Below are 22,153 nucleotides of genomic sequence, written 5' to 3' on the forward strand. Positions count from 1 at the left end.
CAACCAAGAAAATGAAAAAACAAGAACAGCCCAGAAAATATTCAAAAAATCCGAAATCAAGAAGAAGGTTTTTTTATTTATGGGTTTTTTTTTTTTTTTGCTTTGAGCCTTTGAGCTTAATCAGTCTAATGCAAAGAAAAAACAGGTTCCAATAGAAAAGAGAAGAGACTTATTGAGAGAGGAATCTAACAAATGGCTGTGAAAAAGGGAAAGAGAGAGAAAGTGTGGTTTATAAGAGAGGGTGTGATTTGTTTTTTGCATTTTTTTGTGTTTAATGTGAAAAAATGGCTTTTTAAATTATTTAATTTGGTCTGTAATTTGTATATAATGAGAAAGGTAATGTTTAAGCTTCTTCTCCTGGCTTAGCTTTTTTTCATCTAATGTTTTACAGATTTTTTTCTAATTACTTGGTTACCTTAAATGATTTTTTCCCCATCTGGTTAATGTAGTAATTAAAAATACTATATATATATATATATATAATAAGTTAACTAATATTAGCTGATTTATATTAATTGTGTTTCTTCCATGTGTCCAAAAACCTCTGTGAAAATGCTATGAAAATAATATATATTTCCATATTGTTATTTTAATTAAATATTAAGTGAGATATAAATCTTTCAATAATTTAAGAGAGAAACATCTCTAATGGTTAGAAAGTGAGGGGCTGGAGGAATATCATTTGCTTGTGCCTTATGGTCCCTTCCTGTTGACTATAGACTTTTTCCCTTCTTGTTTTTTTTTTTTTGTTTTTTTTTTAATTTCTTTATTTCCATATATATTCCAAAAGAAGATTAACTCATTTTTAATTGTGACAATAACAATCATGAGAGAACAACAAATGTAGATTAAAAAGAATAGAAATGTTTACCTTTCTCTAAAAATATTTGTATTGTATTACAGGTGTATGTTTTTGCAACAATATATTAAAAGTAAACTTGGAGTTTTCTGTTAATTTCCAATTACAGGACAATCCCATTTCTTTGTTTTACATTAGGTGTGTATGTTGTTATGTAATGAGTATGACATGGACTTTTTTAGTAAATAAGCCAAGATGGAAAAGAAAGTATCAAAATTAGTTTTTTTCACTTTTTAAAGTTTCAATATTAAATAGTTGATGTAGTGAATAATTGATATTGTCTTTTTAATAAAGATAAGACTAGGTTAATAAGATTAGGTGTAACTTGTTCGAAAGTATGCAATGGCATGACGTTTGGTAAAATTAATAAATTAATAATATCAAAGAAAAGAAAAACAAAATTAAATGGTTTGTGAAGTCACCGGCCGTAATGACGACGACGACGATGATCATGGACACAACTCTTTTTCTCTTCTGCACCGTTTGTTCTGTGTAATGATGGGTCCCACCATTTGTGGTTTTGTGAATGTGATTAGTGAACTAATTTTATTTTTTTGGGGGTACATTTCTCGGTGTCTACGCGTATTTTAATATTCCAAATCTCTCTTTTTTTAACTATATGATTTTTTTTTTCTTATTAAAATATAATGCAATCATCAATGACCAAGATCCACATAATTTTGAGGTTTGGTGAAATTGTAGCATGTTACTCACGATCGATGAGATGTATCTAACCAAAAAAAAATAGGTTTTTTTTTATTATTTCCAGGAAAAAAGCAAATTGTAGGAAACTCTGATTATTGTTACGTAACTCCAAATATAATGTGGAGTCTCAATCAAATAATAGTACTTTTTGGCAAGAGACATATGAAAACAATATGTAATTACAATGTTAAATAGTTTTTAAAATCGTAGTATTTAACGTTAGACGTCAATACATAGGATCATCTTATTAATGATTAAAAAAAAGAAAGTGTTACTAGTTAAAACTTTGTTAGAAAAGTTGTTATCAGCAAATGATAAAAGAAATACCAAATAACCGGGGGAAAATATTAAAATGTAATTTGATTGATTTCACATTTAGATTATTTTTTTATATCAAGGATTTCTTTAGATAGATGTATATACTAATATATAACACATCATTTCATATATATATATATATATAAAAATCTATATTGAAAAAATAAATATATACTAGATAGTGACCCACGCTGTACAGCATGGGGAAATATTTACGTAAATTTAGATTTATTTGTAACAAAATACTAGTAGAAATTTTCTTTATTTTATATATTTTATAGAATTATATATTTAATTACATTATTTCATACTCCGATTTTGACTCCTAGTTGGTGCTACTACTTTAGTTTGGGTGCAGTATCAAATTCGTTAATTATAAATTCGGTAAAGTCTAAAAAACCCTAACAAAACATGTATTGACCCGTGATATGGTATTACAAATTGACGTGATCGTGTTTAGAGTTCTTAATATACCAAATTTACAATAGTGATTGGTGTTAATATTGTTACCATAGCAATTATTGGTATAACATGTTAATATATATTAACTTTATATGTTGAAATTATAATTAGATTATGTATATGTATATTGTCAACATTATACACTTAGTACTGTTTATGTAATGAATATTGTGTATAAAAAAAAAAATTTTAGCCAATTAAATAGTTTGTTATTATTTCCTAAGATTTCTGAAAAAATAAATTGATTCTGTTAAATAATTTCATTAAATAATTTTAAAAATTCGTAGATGTATTTTGTAAACAAATATAGACTTTTTTTTGTTAGTTATTATATTAATTAAAATGTAATAGCATTTTTTGTAATATACCCATCAAAGCTGATTAAAGTTCTAACAACATTGCTTAAATAAATATATAGAGATATTTTTAAAATATAAGCAATGTTGTATCTTAGTTTTAAAATATATCTATCATTATTAAATGATTTATATATGCAAATATTTAATTTTAGTTTTATAAATAAAATTAAGTTTTATAATTGTTTTAAATATTTTTTTATTGTTTCTTAAGATTTCTGAAACAATAAATAAAACCTGTCAAAATAATTTTATCAAATAATTTTGAAAATATCGTTTTATTATTTTATAAACCAATATAAGTTTGTAGTTATTAAATTAAATATAACGTAATGGCATTTTTTTTAATATGCAACATGATAGTAGGGTTAAATTATAATAACATTGCTTAAATAAGTATACAGTGAATTTAAAAACCAAATGCTTACAGAAATAACGTATATATACAAACAAAACAACGTTATACACAATATACAAATCACATGATTAAATTGTCCAAAACGTGTTGTAATTTGCTATGCTCATCTGAAGAAAAAAAATAGTCACACTTCAGCCATACAACTTCTATGCTTACTATATAATGCAATGTTGTAATTACAGGGCAAAAAGGAATATAAAATGGTGTAAACCTCGTGAGAGTAAATTGGACTGCCTGCTAGCTTTTACGAAAATTTTGGTGAAATAATGTGATGATGATAGAATCGGACGGTGGAGATGAGGCGACGTGACTAATGGTAATGGATGGGATAAGGTTAACAATAACAAAAGGTAATGCACGAGTAGTAGTAGTGCTTAAATAAAAACAAAGTACACTATATCATATGATATGAGAGATGATCTGCTTATAATTCGTACAATCATGCTAAATAAAACACACAACCACTACATCACAAAATGACAACTATTAGATAAAATGTTCATCTTAAAATAATAGTTACCAAATTCTTTCTTCTTTCTACTTTCTACGGACAATTGTTTACCAAGAAAAAGAAAACTCTCCAACTAGAGTTTTTGGTATTTCATTTACTTGAAAACTCTCCAACTAGAGTGATTCTGGTGGTATCACTTGTTATCTATCATTGGTGATTAGACTCGTTCCATTCATCTTGTGTAACCCTCTAATTGAAAAAGACAGATTCTCGTTTGAACCATACCATGATACTGGCCACCATAAAACATATGAAGAATCAGGTTCCATAAAATTGTCACTTCTCCTACTTGTGATTCTTAGCTTACTGCGGATTAAGAAGCCAAAATAAAGGTGCAATACGCCTAAATATCTAAAGACTAAGAAAAGCTTGAGAGATGAAAAGAACAAAACCAAGTTTAGGCCATCTACAATGTGAAGGTAGTATTTATGCAAATTCTTTAAGTGGAGAAATATGTGTTGTCACCAAAAGAGATACTGACTAGTGAAAACACCAGAGTGACATAACAACTCAACCATGCAATCAAGTCACCATAATGCTTTCAGCCAGGTATTGAACACTCACTCTAGTTACTTTCATTGCCACCACTTTCAGTTTCACTATGATCTTCATCTGCCAAGTTGTCCAACCACAGACACATGATGCTCGTATCACATTTCTTAACCTATCGTGAAAACACCAAAGTGACATAACTCGACCATAATGCTTTCAGGTACAGTTTTAGATTCTCGTATGAACCGGACTAAACAAATTGAGAATCAGGTTCATGATTTTCCGATTTTCCTAAATAGTTTCATTAAAAGCTTACGATATATGAAAGAGAATAAAACCAAGTTAGAAACCACTTCGGCCATTTACAGTCTTAAGTAAACATTTATAAGGAAGAAAAACAAACAAATCCTTTCAAGTGGAGAAACATGTATTGTCACAAAAAGAGTGTTCTGACAAGTAAAACACCATAACGGCTTAACATGATGACTATGTAAAGCCCCATTACAATGCTTTTCAGGTACTAACCACTCGCTCTATTTACTTTCATTGCTGCCGTTTTCAGTCTTAGTATCTCCTTTTCTTCTTCTTCTCTTCTTTATCCGCTGAGTTCTTCAACTGCATTAAATAAACAAAAAAAACCTATCAATGGACGTTTACTAACAGATAAATGCCATTCTTTTATATCAGACGACATATGAACTTACCATTATGATGAGAATCCGAACAAATACAGCTACAAAGTCGGTGAAGAGGGTCAATGAATGTTTCACGTAGTCCATGTCACCAAGATGTGCCTTCTCTATGATCTCTTGTGTATCCACCACCATGTATCCCACAAAGATCAAGAGCCCAAAGTATAGCTGCGCCAAGAGAAAATCACAACAAGTGTGAGATGTCTGAGAAAGTAAGATACCTCTAAACAAAAAGAACAAATTTTTCTAAAAGGGAGATGATGCTTGGTTTACCTCAAACTTGAAAATAGAAGCAGAGCCACCGAAGATTGAAGAGGCAAACTGAAGCCACATAAGCATGGACAAGCCAGATGAAAGCAGTCCTCCAAGGTAGAGATACTCCCTGCGTCTTGCTAGCATTGCTGCAGCAGAGAAACAGACAAACGCTATCGCAGTTCCAACAAAGGCAGTGATGAGGATGCTGGATAAACCAAAAGAAAGACATAAATGTCAGTGCATAAGCCTCACAGATAATTAACATGAACAGTTAGCATCCAAATACCCAATATCAACAACAATAAAAGTACCTTGGGTCAACATCAATTGCCACTTTGATCAAGGGCCCAACAGAAGCACCTTCAAGAACAGCAGAAACAAAGAGAAGAGATAGCCTCTTTTGCTGCATATTATAAAGAAACAACAATGTCAGGACACTGAAACGTCTTCAACACAATTCGAGACACAACCAACAAATTTAGTCCACTTACTTGTTCATAAGGAGGACATGAAAGCAGCCAAATCATAGTTCCAACACATCCAATAGTAGTAAGAAGACCACCAATATTCAAGAGCACATGGAGGTAAGCTCCAAAGGCAGACGCAACGAGAGCACAGCATAATGTCAAATAAACCTACAAATTCAACCACAAATGTAACACCAGATGAGCAACATTACACACGTAACAAATGTGAGTATACAAAATCAAATCCCCTCTAGGAAATGCGTATGAATCACGAGAATCGAGCAATGAACAAAACGACCTTGGATCAGAGTATAATCACTAGTGAGTATAATAATAAACCTAAACACTCCAGAGAATCATGCACAACAGATTCATGGAAAGACGCAATTAGAAACCCTAGAAATCTATGGAAAGACGGAATTAGAAACCCTAGAAATCTATGGAAAGCACCAACCGCAACGATTCGTTCAAATCCTAGAAATTGGGATGTAATCGCGATAGCCAGACCGATCAATTGAACGAGAACGAAACGAATCTCAAAACTCAATCGTGTAACAAACTAACTAACAATAGTCTCTAATCAAACAAAACCACCGATTGAATCGTATCGGCGCGGCGACGGAGAAAACTTACCCGCTTGAGATGATTCTGAACGGAGGGAGAAATCTGACGGAAGTTTTTAAGTGAATCATAGCTCCAGCTTCTGCTACCTGGTTGAGGAGATTCGAAGAAGGACGAGAACGCATCCATTGGTTTTTTTTCTTTTTCTTTTGACTATAGAGAGAAATCGAAATCGATAATGAAAATTACTACAGAAAACTCGATAATGTGATTTATAGGGCTAATGATTGGGACAGAACTTGACAATAATACCCTTGATATTTTTATGTAAATTACTCCCTCGCAACACGTGTAAGGGAAATAAACATGGGAAAGGGCAGTTCTGGAAAGTTCCTGAAACGTTGAGACCGTCGTCGTCCCATTAAAAAAAGAGTTGAGACTTTGCCGCGAAGCAAATGAAATATCTAAAAATCGTCATCAACCAATGAGAGTCGTCCACATAGGATTATTCTTGGAATTACATATTCTAAAATCTTGTAGCGTTATGATTTAATGTCAGAAAATTTCTAGGCGTTAAACAAATTAGCAAAGAATTTTAGCCGTTAGGTCAAGAGTTTAACAAAAACAAAAAAAATAGTGTTTATGGCTTAGGAATCATTCTATTTCTATTTTTTTTAAATTACTAAAAGATTCCAGATCTAGATACGTATATCTCCTCACGTCAGAAATCATAACATTTTATATGGTTTCTTTTCCAAAAGTTATTCCTCAAATCGACAACCTCTAATTTTTGTCATAGACTTTACCAATTGAGCTATCGACGCTTGTTTTATTTCAATTTTATGATAAAATGTTTTTGGATAATAACTTATAATTTATAGAAATGACAAATTGAAAATCTCCTAATCTATTTACATATCTGTTTACTTACAAAGACTTTTCTTTGTCTTTTGTCTATTATTATTACTTGTATAAAAAAAATATTAAAGACTGACTGTAGAAAATAAAATAAAAACTAGTATTAAAGAAAAAAAGACCAAGGACATTTTTAATTTGTCTAGTCATTTCGTAAACCACGCGTCGATATAGACGGAGAGAGTGTGGTTTTAAGTCGGTTTTGAATTCTAGTTCTATTTGGGCCGAGCGCTAAATGTAAAAGCCCATTCAATAGTCTCGTTTTCGATGATAAAAATAAACATCACGTAGTTTCCTTAACCTGAAAAAAAAAAAACAAAAACAAAAACGACATACATTCCAAGTTTCTAACGATGATCACATCTCTTTCACTTCACTTCAAAGCTTCATTTCAAACCACACATTCAAAAACGAACTCTGAAAACAAAAAAAAAACTTCAGAGCAGAGGAGAGAGAAGAGAAGAGAGAGAGATCTATGTCTATATCCATGGCGTTGTTCTCTCCACCAATCTCATCATCACTTCAAAACCCTAACCTCATCCCCAAGATCCCATCCTCTCTCCTCTTCTCCTCCACCAAACGTTTCTCTCTCGTCTCCGTCGTCCCTCGTGCTTCCTCCGACAATGGTACGACTTCACCTGTTTCCGCCACCGTCGCGGAGATTCCGAAACCTGAGGCTGTGGCTGTAGAGGAAGCTCCCGTGAAACCTCCGGTTGAAAGCTCCTCCGCTTCTGAAAACGACGCCGTCGAGACTGACCCGAGCACAACGACGACTGTGATCAAATTCGAGAATGCGAAGTGGGTTAATGGAACTTGGGATCTGAAACAGTTCGAGAAAGATGGCAAAACAGATTGGGACTCTGTAATCGTTTCTGGTTAGATCCTCCTAACAACTTGAATCTAATGCTTCACCTTTTGTTACGAATTTAGATAGAATTTGGAATGAGCAAAAAAAACATGATCTTTGTTAATGCTCTGTTACTAGGAAAGGCTCTGCTTTGGTTTGTAAGATATAGTGTATGAGAAGATGAGTGATTTATTGTGGTTGATTATGTATTTATTTGTAGAGGCAAAGAGGAGAAAATGGCTTGAAGATAACCCGGAAACAACTAGTAACGACGAGCCTGTACTCTTTGATACTTCGATTATTCCATGGTGGGCATGGATGAAGAGATACCATCTACCTGAAGCTGAGCTACTCAATGGTGATTTCCAAAACACTTAGGAGTTAGACATTTGCAACATCAAGTGGTTTTATTTAATGTTTTTTTTTTTGTTTTCTTGGTGGTGGTGTAGGTCGTGCTGCGATGATAGGGTTCTTTATGGCTTACTTTGTTGATAGCCTTACCGGAGTAGGACTTGTTGATCAAATGGGGAACTTCTTTTGCAAAACACTCTTGTTTGTGTCTGTAGCTGGAGTTCTGTTCATCCGAAAGAACGAAGATTTTGACAAACTCAAGGATCTGTTCGATGAGACAACGTTATATGACAAGCAATGGCAAGCTGCATGGAAAGAGCCTGATTCAACGACAGTGTCTTCAAAGAAGTGAGCAAGCCCCGTTCTTACATCTTTTGTTTTCCGCTTTCGAAAATCTGTGAATCAGTTAAAGTCTCTCTCTACTGAACTACTGATCTTCCTCAGATTTGTAATCTTTCTGCTTTAAAAAATCTCTCTGAAGTAGTCCACAAAGAAAAATGTATCGAAAATTTAGGAAAAGGTCTTTGACTTTGTAAAGCAGACCTATTCCGTTTTAACTATTTGATAAGTTGATCAATGGGAGATTTTTTTTAATGCTTTCTAGTTTCTACTGTTAATAACATCATCAATTCATAGCGTTTTCAGTTGGATGTTTGTGAAGAACTGTCATCAAGCATTAATTGTTGTGAGTTATAGACAAGTCATGCATTATCAAGCTTTAACCTTGGAAAATCAGATTTATCATAGTTATGATCTTCAGCGAAATTATACTTCATTATTTAAAATCAACTACAATTATAGACACGTTCATAGAATTTGGGTTTCATTGTGTGAACGTCCTCTTAAGACATTATTGCTCTGCTCTTATTACCGCAACTACTTTGACTCGGTTTCATGTACATTGTACATAAGGACCATTTAGCTTCAACTGTTGTCACTTGTCACTTGTCAGGACCATCATCGTCCATCGGCCCAACTTATTAGAAACCTTTGGAAAATATATTTTTGGTCCTTCGGTAAAACAGAATTATTTATTTCTTTTTTTTATTAAAAAAAGAAATTGAACAGATTTTTTTCTCTAGAGAAGAAAACAAATATTAATATTCTTTTAGGTATAAATATCAAAAGTTATAGTGTGAAAATTTTGAAATAAAATTAGATATAAACACCATATATAATCTCTATTTTTTTTGGTCCATATTAGTTTTTTTTTCTTCTTTTTTTCACTTTTTAAACAAAATTTTCATATGTCAACTCTTTTGGCATACCCGACTTGACCTATCTCCCTCAACATTATTTGTTTACTGTATTCATAATTAGGAACGTCCTCCTCATAACTCATATATTCATGATATATGTGACTTGCACGTGCAAAAAGGGTTATTGCGTTGTTTAGGGATATCTCATATCGTTCCTATTACAAAACCAGTTGTAAGATTTTTGGGAACTATACAAAATAAACAATATTTTTCAAAATCATAAAATTTATTTCTAAAGCTTAATATTAAAATTTAGGAAATCAAAATTCTTGAAACAAATTAACGATAATGCAACAAAAAATTGAACAATAACTTTATTATGTGTTTATCTCTTATTACTCTAATATTGGTTTCTACTTCTACAAAACTACATATCTTTTTGTATAAACAATAGTATTATATATATATATATATCTACCAATTAGATGTTGCACTGCATCCACGTGTAAAGATTATGTATCGTCGATTCCTTGTTGTTGGAAAATCTAACACAAATTAGCTTGGATTGGAATGAAGAAAAAATACGACCATTCCATTTAGTATTCTAAATCCACAATATATAAAGTACTTATAAATCATGCATGTTTCAAATTTATATAACATGCATGATTTGACTATGTCTTATGGATATATTATATATAACCAGTGCTAATCTATTTTCTTAGTTTGGCCAACATTAACTAAGATTATATTATTAAATTTTTGTATGGCGTACGTACCTTGTTTCAAATTTAAGATAATATGCATGATCTGATCATGTCTTATGGATATATAAAAGTAATTATACTATAGTCCATTTTCTTATTTAGTCCGACATAATACTATTGGAATTTTGTATGGCGTACGTGATTGATTAGACCACTAAAATGAGACCAAAAATATTCTATTTTTTCGTTTATCCCAAAAGGTATATGACCCATATTGAAATGATTATGAAAACACACTCTATGAATCTTGAAATTATAGATAAATACATCTAGTCCCCTAGCTAGTTGGTTTATCATAATAAAATTTACTTTATTAAGAGATCTTGATGATTAAGAGAGCTTGACATCTGTATGGATTATGAAAATGAAAGAACCAAATTGAAAAATATTATAATAAAATAGGGAGATCAAAACACCTAAACTTTTTGCGCTTAGTACCAATTTATTATGTGTTGTAGTTTATATGAGCTCTAACCCTGACATCCTCTCCTCTAACATATGTTTATCTACAATCTTAGAATGTGATAGACAGTTGAATTCTCAATTTCGTTATGCTTTTCCAAAGTTAATAAAACAATTTTTTTTTTTACAAATAGTGATGTTAGATTTTTAGGCTTTCTAATTTAATATAAAAATTAGATTTTAATTTTTAGTATTTTAGATTTAATCTAAGTTACATGTGTAACTTAACAATTTAATATTATAACTGCACATTAAGAATTAGGAGTGTCAAAGAAGATTAACATTATCATCTAACAAATTTGACATCGAACTACTAATGTTAATTTTAACATACCCTACAATATCATATAAGAATTCTTAAAAGATTATTTTTTTTTTTTAACATCTAACAAACTTCGTTAATATGAACCAGAAGTATACAAGAATTCTTAAAGTTTATATTATCAAGATAATTTCTTTTACAAATATTTTTTTATTATAAATAAAAAATTCTACTGTGGAAAATACACATTAAAATATTACATAACTGTAAGAAATGATTAGTTTCTTAACCAATAAAAAAAGGAAACTTAAAAGTTCAAAAGTAAAAATGTCAAACAACAATTATGAATTTTTTTTGTTTTGTTCCCACACTGTAATAAAAAATGGGGTAGGTAGAAAAAAAGAGGTAAACAAAATTACAACAAGGATTGAAAATGATTCACACGCGTACATACATTCACACGTGCGACGCTCATCTTATTTATAAAAGAAATCTCTCTTTCATAATTTTCACAACCGGCCTCTGAAGAACCAAAAAAAAAAAAAAAGCCCAGCAAAGTCTGAAGTTAATCTCAACCGTCCGATCAATTCATCTTACCATCGTCACAGATCCTCTTCTCCTTCGTCTCTCTCTCTCTCTCTGACTCTCTCGTTTCTCAAAAATCAAAATCCCTTCCTTTCTCTCTGTCACCGAGCCGGCAAGCCCGTTCTCTCGGTGATAACTGGTAAGTGCTCTATTCGATTTTTCTCTTCCTCTTTAATTCCGGATTTAATCGTTTAATTTCTGGGTTCGGAGATTCTCGAGCCGCGCCTACATTACCTGTTTAATTTCCGATTACTATTCAAATTTATTTTTGTTAATCTGATTTGAAATATTTGTATCTCATTCGATTCGATTTGCCGCATCGCTGGTACCTTTGTTTTATTATTCTAGGGTTTATACTTCTTCAATGATTAATCGGGTTCTGTTTTTTTTTTTTTTCCTCCCTTGAATAAGTTTGCAGATTCTAAAGATGGTTATGATGATGGCAAATAAAACCAGAGATCAAGCTTTTTTACATTCTCAAAAATTATAGAAGTAGCGATTCTATTCAACAGCCCGCAACATTAAAGCAAGCTTCTTCTTCTTGGTTAGTTTTTACCACTCAAAATTCTGTTAAATGGGTTGTTTCCATTCCACGGCTGCGAGAGAATTCCCAGGACACGAGAACCCTGTGACGCTAGCTTCTGAGACTGCTTGTAAGTTTACTTGCACTATACGTTTCTTTTTTTTTTTCTCTTCCTTTACTTTAAGTCTTTAAGGGCGTGAAGCTTAGAGATTATCATTGTTTGCTGATATGAGAATCTGTTTTTTGCGTTCTTTGAATCCGAAAAAAATCTGAAGGAAGTAGTTTGTTTTTATTCATATAGCCTATATTGTGCAACTTCGTTTAACTCAGAGATTGTTTCTTGTGTCATCACGTAATGATATTTCAATAGTTTCTTGGCTCAACACTCTAGTTTACTTCCACTTTCGAATTGAATCTTGATCTGTGAAAGTTTTTTTTAAGAAGCGTCTCTTTTCTATTGTTTATTGCTGCAATATATATTTTGTTTTACGAATTGACATGATCTTGATATCTTATCTCACAGAGTCGCTTATTATATCTCTCTGTTTTATTTTTTTTCTAGTTAGTGTAAGTGAAGTTGAAGCATTGTATGAATTGTTCAAGAGCATAAGCAGCTCGGTTGTGGATGATGGCTTGATAAACAAGGTATTCATTATCGATAGATATCCTTTGATTATTTCGCACCTCATGGGAGAATCTTGAAATCGTGATGTACTGTACAGTGACATGATATATTCATTGCACTATTGTCCATATGCCATAGTCAACTTTCTTGACTTTCTCCAATTTTTAATTCTGTAATTATTGAATCTCCATGCTGAGCTGTGGGATCCTTATTGCTCATCAACTCTCTGTGTTGATAGTTGACTTGAATTTTAATTCTTTTTAATATCTTTGTTTGGTTTTCAAGATTGAAGTTTCCTTGGCCCACTTTTGGATATTGTTACTTATTCCTCGACCAACTTGTATGTAATGCAGGAAGAGTTTCAACTTGCTTTGTTCAAGAACAGAAAGAAGGAAAATTTGTTTGCCAATAGGGTAACTCTTTAGTTTCTCTGACCTTAATAACTTTGTAGTTAACCTTAAAGTTTGCTTCTATAGATGTACTAAATGGTGATGCCCACGTTTGCAGATATTTGATTTGTTTGATGTTAAACGAAAAGGCGTCATTGATTTTGGAGACTTTGTGAGATCACTCAATGTTTTCCATCCTAATGCTTCTCTAGAGGAGAAAACAGACTGTAAGTTGACCCATAAACGAGTTTACATCTGTCGTCGATTCTCTAAAAGCCTTCTTGTTATTTTTATTCACGTTGGTCTGTATTTATTATCTCAGTTACCTTTAGGCTTTACGACATGGATTGCACAGGCTTCATTGAGCGCCAAGAGGTAAAAAATTGTCCAGTATCTTCACATCTCAATCCAAAACGTCAACATATTGAGTTTCAAAGACTTTTTTTTTAAAGCTTTTTAGTGCATCATTTATAGGAAATCATATTTGTGTATGCCATTTTGGCAGGTGAAGCAAATGCTGATTGCCCTTCTCTGCGAATCTGAAATGAAACTGGCTGATGATACCATAGAGATGATACTTGATCAGGTTTACTTCTTGTCTATAACAACTTTGATTACTTATGAAAAAAGACTCTTTCAGAAAACTTGAGTCTTTTCCTTTTTGTGAACAGACATTTGAGGACGCAGATGTGGATCGGGATGGAAAGATTGATAAGACAGAATGGAGCAATTTCGTTATCAAAAACCCATCTTTGCTTAAAATCATGACTCTTCCGTATCTCAGGTATGTCTCCTTGATATGATGATACTATGATCAATTTTGTTGCCGTTTCCAAAATTTGAGGACTGAAAACTCAATTTTTAGGGATATAACAACGACGTTTCCGAGTTTTGTCTTTCACTCGGAGGTGGACGAGATTGCAACTTGAAGAAACAAGGGAAAGCTGGTTTATAGAGACCAAGTAGCAAGTTGGACCAAGAACAAGATTGATTCCAAAAAAATGTTATGTAGCAGGATCGAGAGCTTTATTTCCTTGGAATTCTAGTCTATAGGTTTCAATTTCATGTAATGCATTGCTTTTGGCTCTCTTTCTTAACAGTTTTGAATATTACGTTGTCTACGAAAGATTAATACAGAATCACAATTTCTGATTAAAGATTTGATTTTGTTCATAATTTTTTTAATGTATTTGTTCATGTAACAAAGAATGAAATTAAAATGCTTAAACAGAAGAAATTTCCTTATAAAACAATTTATTCATTCATTGAAAAGTTAAGAAAATCTTGAAATAGAACTAAAATTGAAATAAAACAATACCTAAATTTAGTGTAGCCGATAAAATTTCTTGATTTTTCAAATTTAAATGTTATAAATATTTAAAATATTATTGATCTCATTCATATTAATAAAATAAAAAAAATTATCAATTTAAGGTGCATTTTTTTAATTTACAAATCAGAACCGAACCTAAACTGATAAACCAACTGAAATTGCATCAAACCGAATCGATAATAAATTTGGATTTTGCAGATCATCGAAAATAAACCGAAAAGAGAGATTAGTAATAAGATTGGGAAGAAAGGCCCAAGAAAGCCCAACAGGCTTAATTTGTTTAGGTGCCAAATGAATACCGCCAAAAGTCTTCTCACGTGCTTGCACGTGAACGAGTCTATTTTACAGCATTCGGGTCGGTCGAGTCTATTTTACAGCATTCGGGTCGGTCCGAGAAAAGCATTGGGAGAGAAGAAGAAGAAGAAGATGGAGGGAATAACAGTGAAAGACACGGCGGCGGAAGAAATCACGGCGAGGCTTTCGTCTCTCGAGAATCTCTACTTCCCACGCGCCGTCCAAACTACCGCCGCGTCGTCCGACCAACGCAAATCCATCCTCCTGGACCTCCTCCGTCGTGATCCCGCCGTTTTTCTCGGTAAGTTCCACAACCGTGTTCAAATTCCCCATCCTATTTCTATTTCTTTTCACGGATGTGTGGAAATTTATGATTATATATGAGTTTTGCCTTCGTAGTCATCTAAGTATCAAACTGTGGTACTGCTGTTTTAGACTTAAACCCTATCGCAAATTTTTTTCTTCCCCGATTAAGAGCGTTTTGGTTATAATAGATGAGTTTCTTGAGTTTGATTCTTATAGGAGGATGAGTTTTAGCTTTATTAATATCTAAGCATTGAGTGTGTATAGTGCGTTTTTGAGATTGAGACCTTATCGAAATTTGATTTTGGGAACTGAAACTAACTTGTTTGTTTTGCTTCAGAACGATATGGATCAGAGCTTAAGGTAGATGAACTGCTTGAGTTTGATGATTTGAAACATGACTACGAGGTTGATTGGCACTTGAAAAACCTACGGAAGAAGATAAGTCCGACCTCAGAAGAGCTTAAATCGAGGTCTGTAGCTGTAAGGAATAGAAGATTGGCTTACTTGAATAAACTTGTATCAGAAGGACAGTATTTCTCTGAGGATGCTATGAGAGACAGGGAGCCGTATCTACACCATGAGTACGTCGGGAAATTTCAGGATGTGATGGGAAGGAACATGGCTAGGCCTGGAGAGCGTTGGTCAGAGACGTTGATGAGACGGGCAGAGGAAGCTACGTTGGTTACTCGGATTAGAGAGGAGCAGCAGAGGTTAGGTGTTGTAGAGAGTGATTGGGTTGGCAATGAGAAGATGGAGGAATCAGAAGAAGGAGAAGAAGAAGAGGAGGAGGAGGAAGAAGAGGAATCAGAAGAAGATGACGAAGTGAAGAATCCTACAGAAGCTAGCTCATGCCTTGAAGAGGTAACCCTTTTTGTTTTGTTTTTGCTATGTGTTGGTTCCAAAATCACAAACATCGCATTTTTTATTTGCTGTTTACTTTGTTGTGGTGCAAAAAACCCTTGTTCACATCTTTGCTTGTCGAATGTTTTCAGGTTACGGATGGCAATGGAGCATTGCATGATAGAGAACATAACGATAACAAGGCAACAGTCTTGCCGCCAGAGGAGATGCAAGATATGATGGATCAGTTTACATCAATCATGCAACAGAAGTTCTTATCGGGAGAAGACCATCAACATTTGGATTACACAAAGATAGACAATGACGAGACTCTTGATGATCATTGGCTTCGTGAGATTGGCCTTGACGCTGAAGAAAAATACTTTGGTGAAGACTAATGGACACAGTGAAATAATAACATACTCAGTCTATGTAAGATATGATCTCTCCTCTCTCTGTCTCTTTTACTTGCAATTACCATGAAAAGCTTATATTTCTTACAAGTCTTGATAAAAGAGAGTGATTTCATTTCTTCTTCTTTCCCTTTCCCAGAATTCTACGATTTGATTGCAAACGACACCGTTCTATCGAGAAAGGCTTATTAAACCCAATCTTTATTAAGGCCCATTACCATAAATAAAATAGATAAAAAAAATAATAGAAAAAGAAAACTACAATATATCTATAACTCTGTTTCTTTGGCTCGACATGACAAATGTGAAACTGGGAGAGCAAGTCAGTCCGATTTGTTGGGGTAGGAAGGAATAGGATGGATGATGGATGGCAAAAGTAGTAAATAAGGAAGAAACAGAAGGGGTGTTTGGTTGGCAAAAGGACGAATGAGTGTGAGTTGGAGTAGTTGTTGTAGGAATCTGGGGAAGACAATAAAGGCTCTTCATTTACATTTGCATCTGAGGCCTCGTGGGAGCAGTCTCTATCGTCGTCATATCCAAAGCTCTTCTCCTTCTTCTTATTCAATGGCCGATCTCAAGTCAACGTTTCTCAACGTTTATTCCGTTCTCAAGTCCGACCTCCTTAATGACCCTGCCTTCGAATTCACCGATGAATCTCGTCTCTGGGTTGAACGGGTATGTACTCTTCCCCTTATCTCATCAGAATCAGATTGATCCTTTTATCCGATCCCCTTATTAGATATTCTCTCTTTCTTTGCAGATGCTGGACTACAATGTACGTGGAGGTGAGAAACTAGCTTACACAGCCTCTCTCTCTCTCTCCCTCGTTTCATCGATTCTTTTTCTCCAGTTCTCACACTTTACTTCTTCCTCTTCTCCAGGGAAACTCAATCGTGGTCTCTCCGTTGTTGACAGCTTCAAACTTCTGAAGGAAGGCAAAGATTTGACTGAGCAAGAGGTTTTCCTCTCGTCTGCTCTCGGTTGGTGCATCGAATGGGTATAAGAAGAAGAAAAAGATTCTATTCCCTTTTTGGTTTGAATATCTCTTCGATGGATAGATTGATAAATACCCTCCTTTATGTCTCTATCACTCATGTTCATCATCTTTGCAGCTTCAAGCTTATTTCCTTGTGCTTGATGACATTATGGATAACTCTGTCACCCGCCGTGGTCAACCTTGCTGGTTCAGAGTCCCACAGGTAATGTTTTCGTATTATTTTCTCACGCTGCAAAGGTTTTAAATCCACCAGAGTACTTGTTAGATGTAGCTTATAGAACTTGACACAATGTTACAGGTTGGTATGGTTGCCATCAACGATGGGATTCTACTTCGCAATCACATCCACAGGATTCTCAAAAAGCACTTCCGGGACAAGCCTTACTATGTTGACCTCGTTGATTTGTTTAATGAGGTAATCTGTTTTGGCAGATCTACTACACTCTTTCCACAATTATGAAGCATTTGAAATATTATCCTCAGTCTATTCCTTTTGTTGTCCAGGTTGAGTTGCAAACAGCTTGTGGCCAGATGATAGATTTGATCACCACCTTTGAAGGCGAAAAGGATTTGTCCAAGTACTCATTGTCAATGTGAGTCAAAGTGTGAGCATTATATATATGGTTTGTTTTGATGGTTGTTGAGATGAAAGTCAGTAAGTGTTCTGACCTGATGAAATGGTTTTCAAAATGTAGCCACCGGCGTATTGTCCAGTACAAAACGGCTTATTACTCATTTTATCTCCCTGTGAGTATGAGTTTTCTCCCTCCCTAGTCATACACTCATACCTGGGCTCAGAGTATAGAGCAATCATGCTATTCCCATAATTGCAATTGTAGATCCCGTGACAAGCTTTGTTTTTTTTCCACTCAGGTTGCTTGTGCACTGCTTATGGCGGGTGAAAATTTGGAAAAGCATGTTGATGTGAAGAATGTTCTTGTTGACATGGGAATCTACTTTCAAGTGCAGGTACTAGTTTGCTGTTAAGTATTCATGAGAGCTATATGATAAGGGTAATGCCGGGACTCTGATATCCGTTCTTTTGTGTAGGATGATTATCTGGATTGTTTCGCTGATCCGGAGACGCTTGGCAAGGTTTTCACTCCTGCTAACACTTGGTTTCTCAGACTGATCTGAATCTATTACTGTGCCTCACTTGATGCAGCGTATTGGTTGTTTTATAATGCAGATAGGAACAGATATAGAAGATTTCAAATGCTCGTGGTTGGTGGTTAAGGCATTGGAACGCTGCAGCGAAGAACAAACCAAGACATTATATGTAAGAACCATATATCTTTTATCAAAAGGTTTGTATCCTGTTTGGAACCTGAAACATGTTTTTTCTTGTTCTGATTTCCTAGGAGAACTATGGTAAACCCGACCCGTCAAACGTTGCTAAAGTGAAGGATCTCTACAAAGAGCTTGATCTTGAGGTTTGAAACTAGTGATAAACATGAGAGATATGCTCTATAAATACACAATCAAACATTTGCTAATTTAGCTGTGGTTTTGACAGGGGGTGTTCATGGAGTATGAGAGCAAAAGCTACGAGAAGCTGACGGGAGTGATTGAGGCTCACGAAAGTAAAGCAATCCAAGCAGTGCTAAAATCATTCCTGGCAAAGATCTACAAGAGACAGAAGTAGTAGTTGTCTCACTCAGCCCTGAATAAATAAAATTTCCTGTTATGTCTTTTGTTGATTCTTCGTTCATTGGTGATTTGTGTAATTTGTCTGTTAAGTGCTCTGATTACAGAGAGGGTGGGGGAATAACTCTGATTCTTGTGTTACAATCGTATTTGTTTCATGACCCTGATCTTCTTTTCATCATTTATATCAACTTGAGATTCTTGTTGATGCTGTCTGTTCCTACTTACATACAAACAGAAATTGTCATCAGTTTTAGCAATCCATGAACTAAAACGAGTCAAAATTATTTACACGGGTATGTTTGGGAGAATACATAAAATACAGCGACTGAGGTTGTAAATATATTTATTTTATCTGAGTAGATCGATCTCTTTGAACGAGGGAAGACAGAACACAGAAGAACGACAAAGTGAGAAACCCTAAGTCTGGTCCTGTGCAAAGCAGTGGTTGCTTGCTGCTTTTGAGAGAGATTCGAGAATGTATGGAAGATCTGGTCTTGACAGGTTTAAAAAGTCCCAAACTTTGCAACCTTTCTCTGTATCGTCATCAAACCCTCCTCCAGTGGTTCATCAACATTTGGCGGAGAAAACTCAGATTGGAGCTGGTCAATCAACGTGGCATCCACCTGACTGGGCGATTGAGCCTCGTCCCGGTGTCTACTCTCTAGAAGTTTTAAAAGACGGCCAGATCCTCGATCGGATTCATCTAGATAGACGAAGACACATCTTCGGGAGACAACATCAGACTTGTGACTTTGTTCTTGATCACCAGTCTGTTTCTCGCCAGCACGCAGCCGTTGTTCATCACAAGAACGGTAGCATCTTTGTGATTGACTTGGGATCAGCTCATGGTACGTTTGTTGCTAACGAGAGGTTGACTAAAAGTAATCCTGTAGAGCTTGAAGTGGGTCAGTCCTTACGGTTTGCTGCTTCTACAAGAATCTACCTTTTGAGAAAGAACAGTGAAGCTCTCTTTACTCGCCCTCCACCTCCTGACCAGATTAAGCTTCCTCCTCCTCCTGATCCTTCTGATGAGGAAGCTGTTGTTGCCTACAATACTTTGTTGAATCGGTACTGTTTAAGCGATGGAGAGTCGGGTTGTATGTTAGGGAAAAGGAAAGAGGAGGCTGCTTCAGAAGAAGCGGGTGTGGCTAAGAGGATGAAGAAGATGAGGGTGAGCTTCAAGGATCAGTTAGGTGGAGAGCTGGCTGAGGTTGTTGGGATGTCAGATGGAGCTGACGTGGAAACAGAGCCTGGTCCTATTAATGTCAAAGAAGGAAGTCTCGTTGGGAAATATGAATCACTTGTGCAAGTGACATTGATACCTAAAGGCCAAGGGAATAAATCTTTTACTACAGGAACCAGAGGTGTAACTGATCGACTTCAGGAAGCTATGACGTTGTTAAAAGGAGGTCCAAAAAGAGGGATTTATGATGATCTTTATGGTGGTGACTCACTTGCCAAGGCTGTTGGCACGCCATGGGCTTCTGTGAGTGATTCAGCAGCTAAAGATAAAGAAGAAACTGAATGCAGAAGAGGGGTTGGTGAAGAAGATGATAACGACGATCTGTTTGGTGACTGACTGATTTTGAAAACGAGAGATTTATGAAGCTTCTTCTTCTTCTCTAATGTCTACATCCCATTCCAGGGCATTGGTATGTTGTTTCCTCTTTGTTTATCTAATGGCTGAAGCAAGCAAATTGAGCTCTAAGCATGGCTATGCAGAATACTATAGTTCGATGAGTTTTTGGTTTCTTTATTCTAAGTATTGAGTGTGGAGTGCGTTTTCTTTTTAATCTGAAACCTTACTTTGGAACTGAAACATTAGTTGTGTTTTTGCTTTGATTTCAGAGTGATATGGATCGGAGCTGAGTGTAGATGAGTTGGTCGAGTTTGATGCTTTGAAACATGACTACAAGGTTGATCGGCACTTGAAAAACCTGCGGAAGAAGATAAGTTCAACCTCGAAAGAGCTGAAATCGAGGTCTGTAGCTGTGAGGAATGGAAGACTTACTTGAATAAGCATCAGAAGGACAGTATATTTCAGAGGTTGCTATGAGAGACTACACCATGAGTATGTCGGGAAATTTCAGGAATTGATGGGAAGGAACATGGTTAGGCCTGGAGAACATTGGTCAGATACGTTGATGAGACGGGCAGAGGAAGCAACGTTGGTGGTTACTCAGAGTAGAGAGGAATAGCAGAGATTAGGTGTTGCAGAGAGCAATTGGATTGGTAAGGAGAAGCTATAAAAGTCAGAAGAAGAGGACGAAGAAGGAGAGGGAGAGGAGGAGTCAGAAGTGAAAAAATCTACAGAAGCTAGCTCAAGCCTTGAAGAGGTAATTTGTTTTGGTTGAAAGATTGTTCTTGAAATCACTATGTAACACTAGTGGAATTGGTTAGTGTAATCAAATGATTTTAGTACTGTAGTGGTTTTTGTTTCTAACTAGTTTAGTGTATTCTTTCAGTCGATGTGAATTTTCATTGATGTAAATCATGGAGCTAACAAATAGTGGAATGGTAGAATGGTTAAGTGGTGCGATGATAAAAATCGAATATTCTTTTTTCTGGCAGATGTGGTTCGTAAAAGTAGTAAATAGTCTGGTGACCCCAGTATAGTATATTCTTTTGGAATTTTTCTTCCTCGCAATCAAAACTCCAATGGTGTATAGTAGATATGGCTTGTCATATACAATTTTAATCGAAATGCATAATTGAGTTTAGGAGTGGGCATTAGGATTTACGATATGTCTCTTTTAAAACAAATTATTTAATAGTTTTACAGTTAAAAAAGAAAAACAAAAGGATGAGAGCTTTGAATGTGTTTGATAATGAAGTTGTGGTATGTTAACTTAAACTTCTCTTTGTTTAACTTTGGAGCATTTTTTACTGTTCATTGTGAATTGGATGTTTCTAAGTAGGGCCAGTGCAAATGGAGTGCATTGGATTTGACTATTACTGACTTACAAATTCTCTCCTCAAGGCAGACCAATTCCATCAGAATAGGACATTTGTACTCAAATACCTCTCCTCTCATTCTATATCACTTTTGCCTTTTTTGCATTATTAAAATAGCACACTAATGATGTGGGTTGACTTGCTCCTCCCCCACATAAACAGAGATTCCATAGGGGAAATGGACAACAAGTAAAACACTTCTAAAAAAATGGTAATCTGGCTCTGATGCTTTAAAGTTGTGGAGGTGAAGTGGGAAGGTATTGTCTGGGGATCCATGCATCTTTGCTTTATGACAAATACTATAAAGAAGAAAGAAGCTATATGTGCTGCTACCAAATTAAAAC

The 22,153-nt window shown here is 34.8% G+C and overlaps 6 protein-coding genes and 1 pseudogene across 7 annotated transcripts; 6 read left to right on the forward strand and 1 right to left on the reverse strand.

The window, feature by feature from the left end:
- Positions 4,444-6,342, reverse strand: LOC104760178 (bax inhibitor 1-like). The gene is made up of 6 exons (XM_010483061.2): positions 6,169-6,342; positions 5,560-5,703; positions 5,380-5,471; positions 5,087-5,273; positions 4,826-4,981; positions 4,444-4,736 (listed from the first exon to the last, which is right to left on the reverse strand). Exons 1-6 carry the CDS (start codon positions 6,283-6,285, stop codon positions 4,686-4,688), a joined length of 747 nt encoding a protein of 248 aa, XP_010481363.1. The 5' UTR covers positions 6,286-6,342; the 3' UTR covers positions 4,444-4,685.
- LOC104760179 lies at positions 7,391-8,808 on the forward strand. The gene is made up of 3 exons (XM_010483063.2): positions 7,391-7,886; positions 8,079-8,216; positions 8,308-8,808. Exons 1-3 carry the CDS (start codon positions 7,487-7,489, stop codon positions 8,559-8,561), a joined length of 792 nt encoding a protein of 263 aa, XP_010481365.1. The 5' UTR covers positions 7,391-7,486; the 3' UTR covers positions 8,562-8,808.
- LOC104760180 (calcineurin B-like protein 9) lies at positions 11,425-14,180 on the forward strand. 2 transcript variants are annotated; one of them, XM_010483064.1, is made up of 9 exons: positions 11,425-11,623; positions 11,896-12,137; positions 12,570-12,652; positions 12,986-13,045; positions 13,140-13,248; positions 13,344-13,396; positions 13,527-13,607; positions 13,693-13,805; positions 13,887-14,180. In XM_010483064.1, exons 2-9 carry the CDS (start codon positions 12,059-12,061, stop codon positions 13,948-13,950), a joined length of 642 nt encoding a protein of 213 aa, XP_010481366.1. In that variant the 5' UTR covers positions 11,425-11,623; positions 11,896-12,058; the 3' UTR covers positions 13,951-14,180. The 2 variants fall into 2 exon arrangements, with proteins under 2 accessions (XP_010481366.1, XP_010481367.1); XM_010483065.1 differs by having other exon boundaries at positions 11,903-12,137.
- On the forward strand, positions 14,720-16,438 carry LOC104760181 (coiled-coil domain-containing protein 97-like). The gene is made up of 4 exons (XM_010483066.2): positions 14,720-14,949; positions 15,292-15,815; positions 15,947-16,226; positions 16,347-16,438. The coding sequence occupies exons 1-3, from the start codon at positions 14,781-14,783 to the stop codon at positions 16,190-16,192; spliced, it is 939 nt and encodes a 312-aa protein (XP_010481368.1). The 5' UTR covers positions 14,720-14,780; the 3' UTR covers positions 16,193-16,226; positions 16,347-16,438.
- LOC104760182 (farnesyl pyrophosphate synthase 1, mitochondrial) lies at positions 16,542-19,057 on the forward strand. The gene is made up of 12 exons (XM_010483068.2): positions 16,542-16,882; positions 16,968-16,992; positions 17,089-17,204; positions 17,320-17,406; positions 17,503-17,619; positions 17,709-17,797; positions 17,900-17,951; positions 18,078-18,173; positions 18,255-18,299; positions 18,394-18,483; positions 18,566-18,637; positions 18,721-19,057. Exons 1-12 carry the CDS (start codon positions 16,634-16,636, stop codon positions 18,847-18,849), a joined length of 1,167 nt encoding a protein of 388 aa, XP_010481370.1. The 5' UTR covers positions 16,542-16,633; the 3' UTR covers positions 18,850-19,057.
- Positions 19,116-21,337, forward strand: LOC104760183 (nuclear inhibitor of protein phosphatase 1). The gene is made up of 2 exons (XM_010483069.2): positions 19,116-20,506; positions 20,703-21,337. The coding sequence occupies exon 1, from the start codon at positions 19,330-19,332 to the stop codon at positions 20,431-20,433; it is 1,104 nt and encodes a 367-aa protein (XP_010481371.1). The 5' UTR covers positions 19,116-19,329; the 3' UTR covers positions 20,434-20,506; positions 20,703-21,337.
- Positions 20,708-21,487, forward strand: LOC104763024 (annotated as a pseudogene).

This window comes from Camelina sativa, chromosome 18 (assembly GCF_000633955.1).
Source record: "Camelina sativa cultivar DH55 chromosome 18, Cs, whole genome shotgun sequence".
Lineage (NCBI taxonomy): Eukaryota > Viridiplantae > Streptophyta > Magnoliopsida > Brassicales > Brassicaceae > Camelina > Camelina sativa.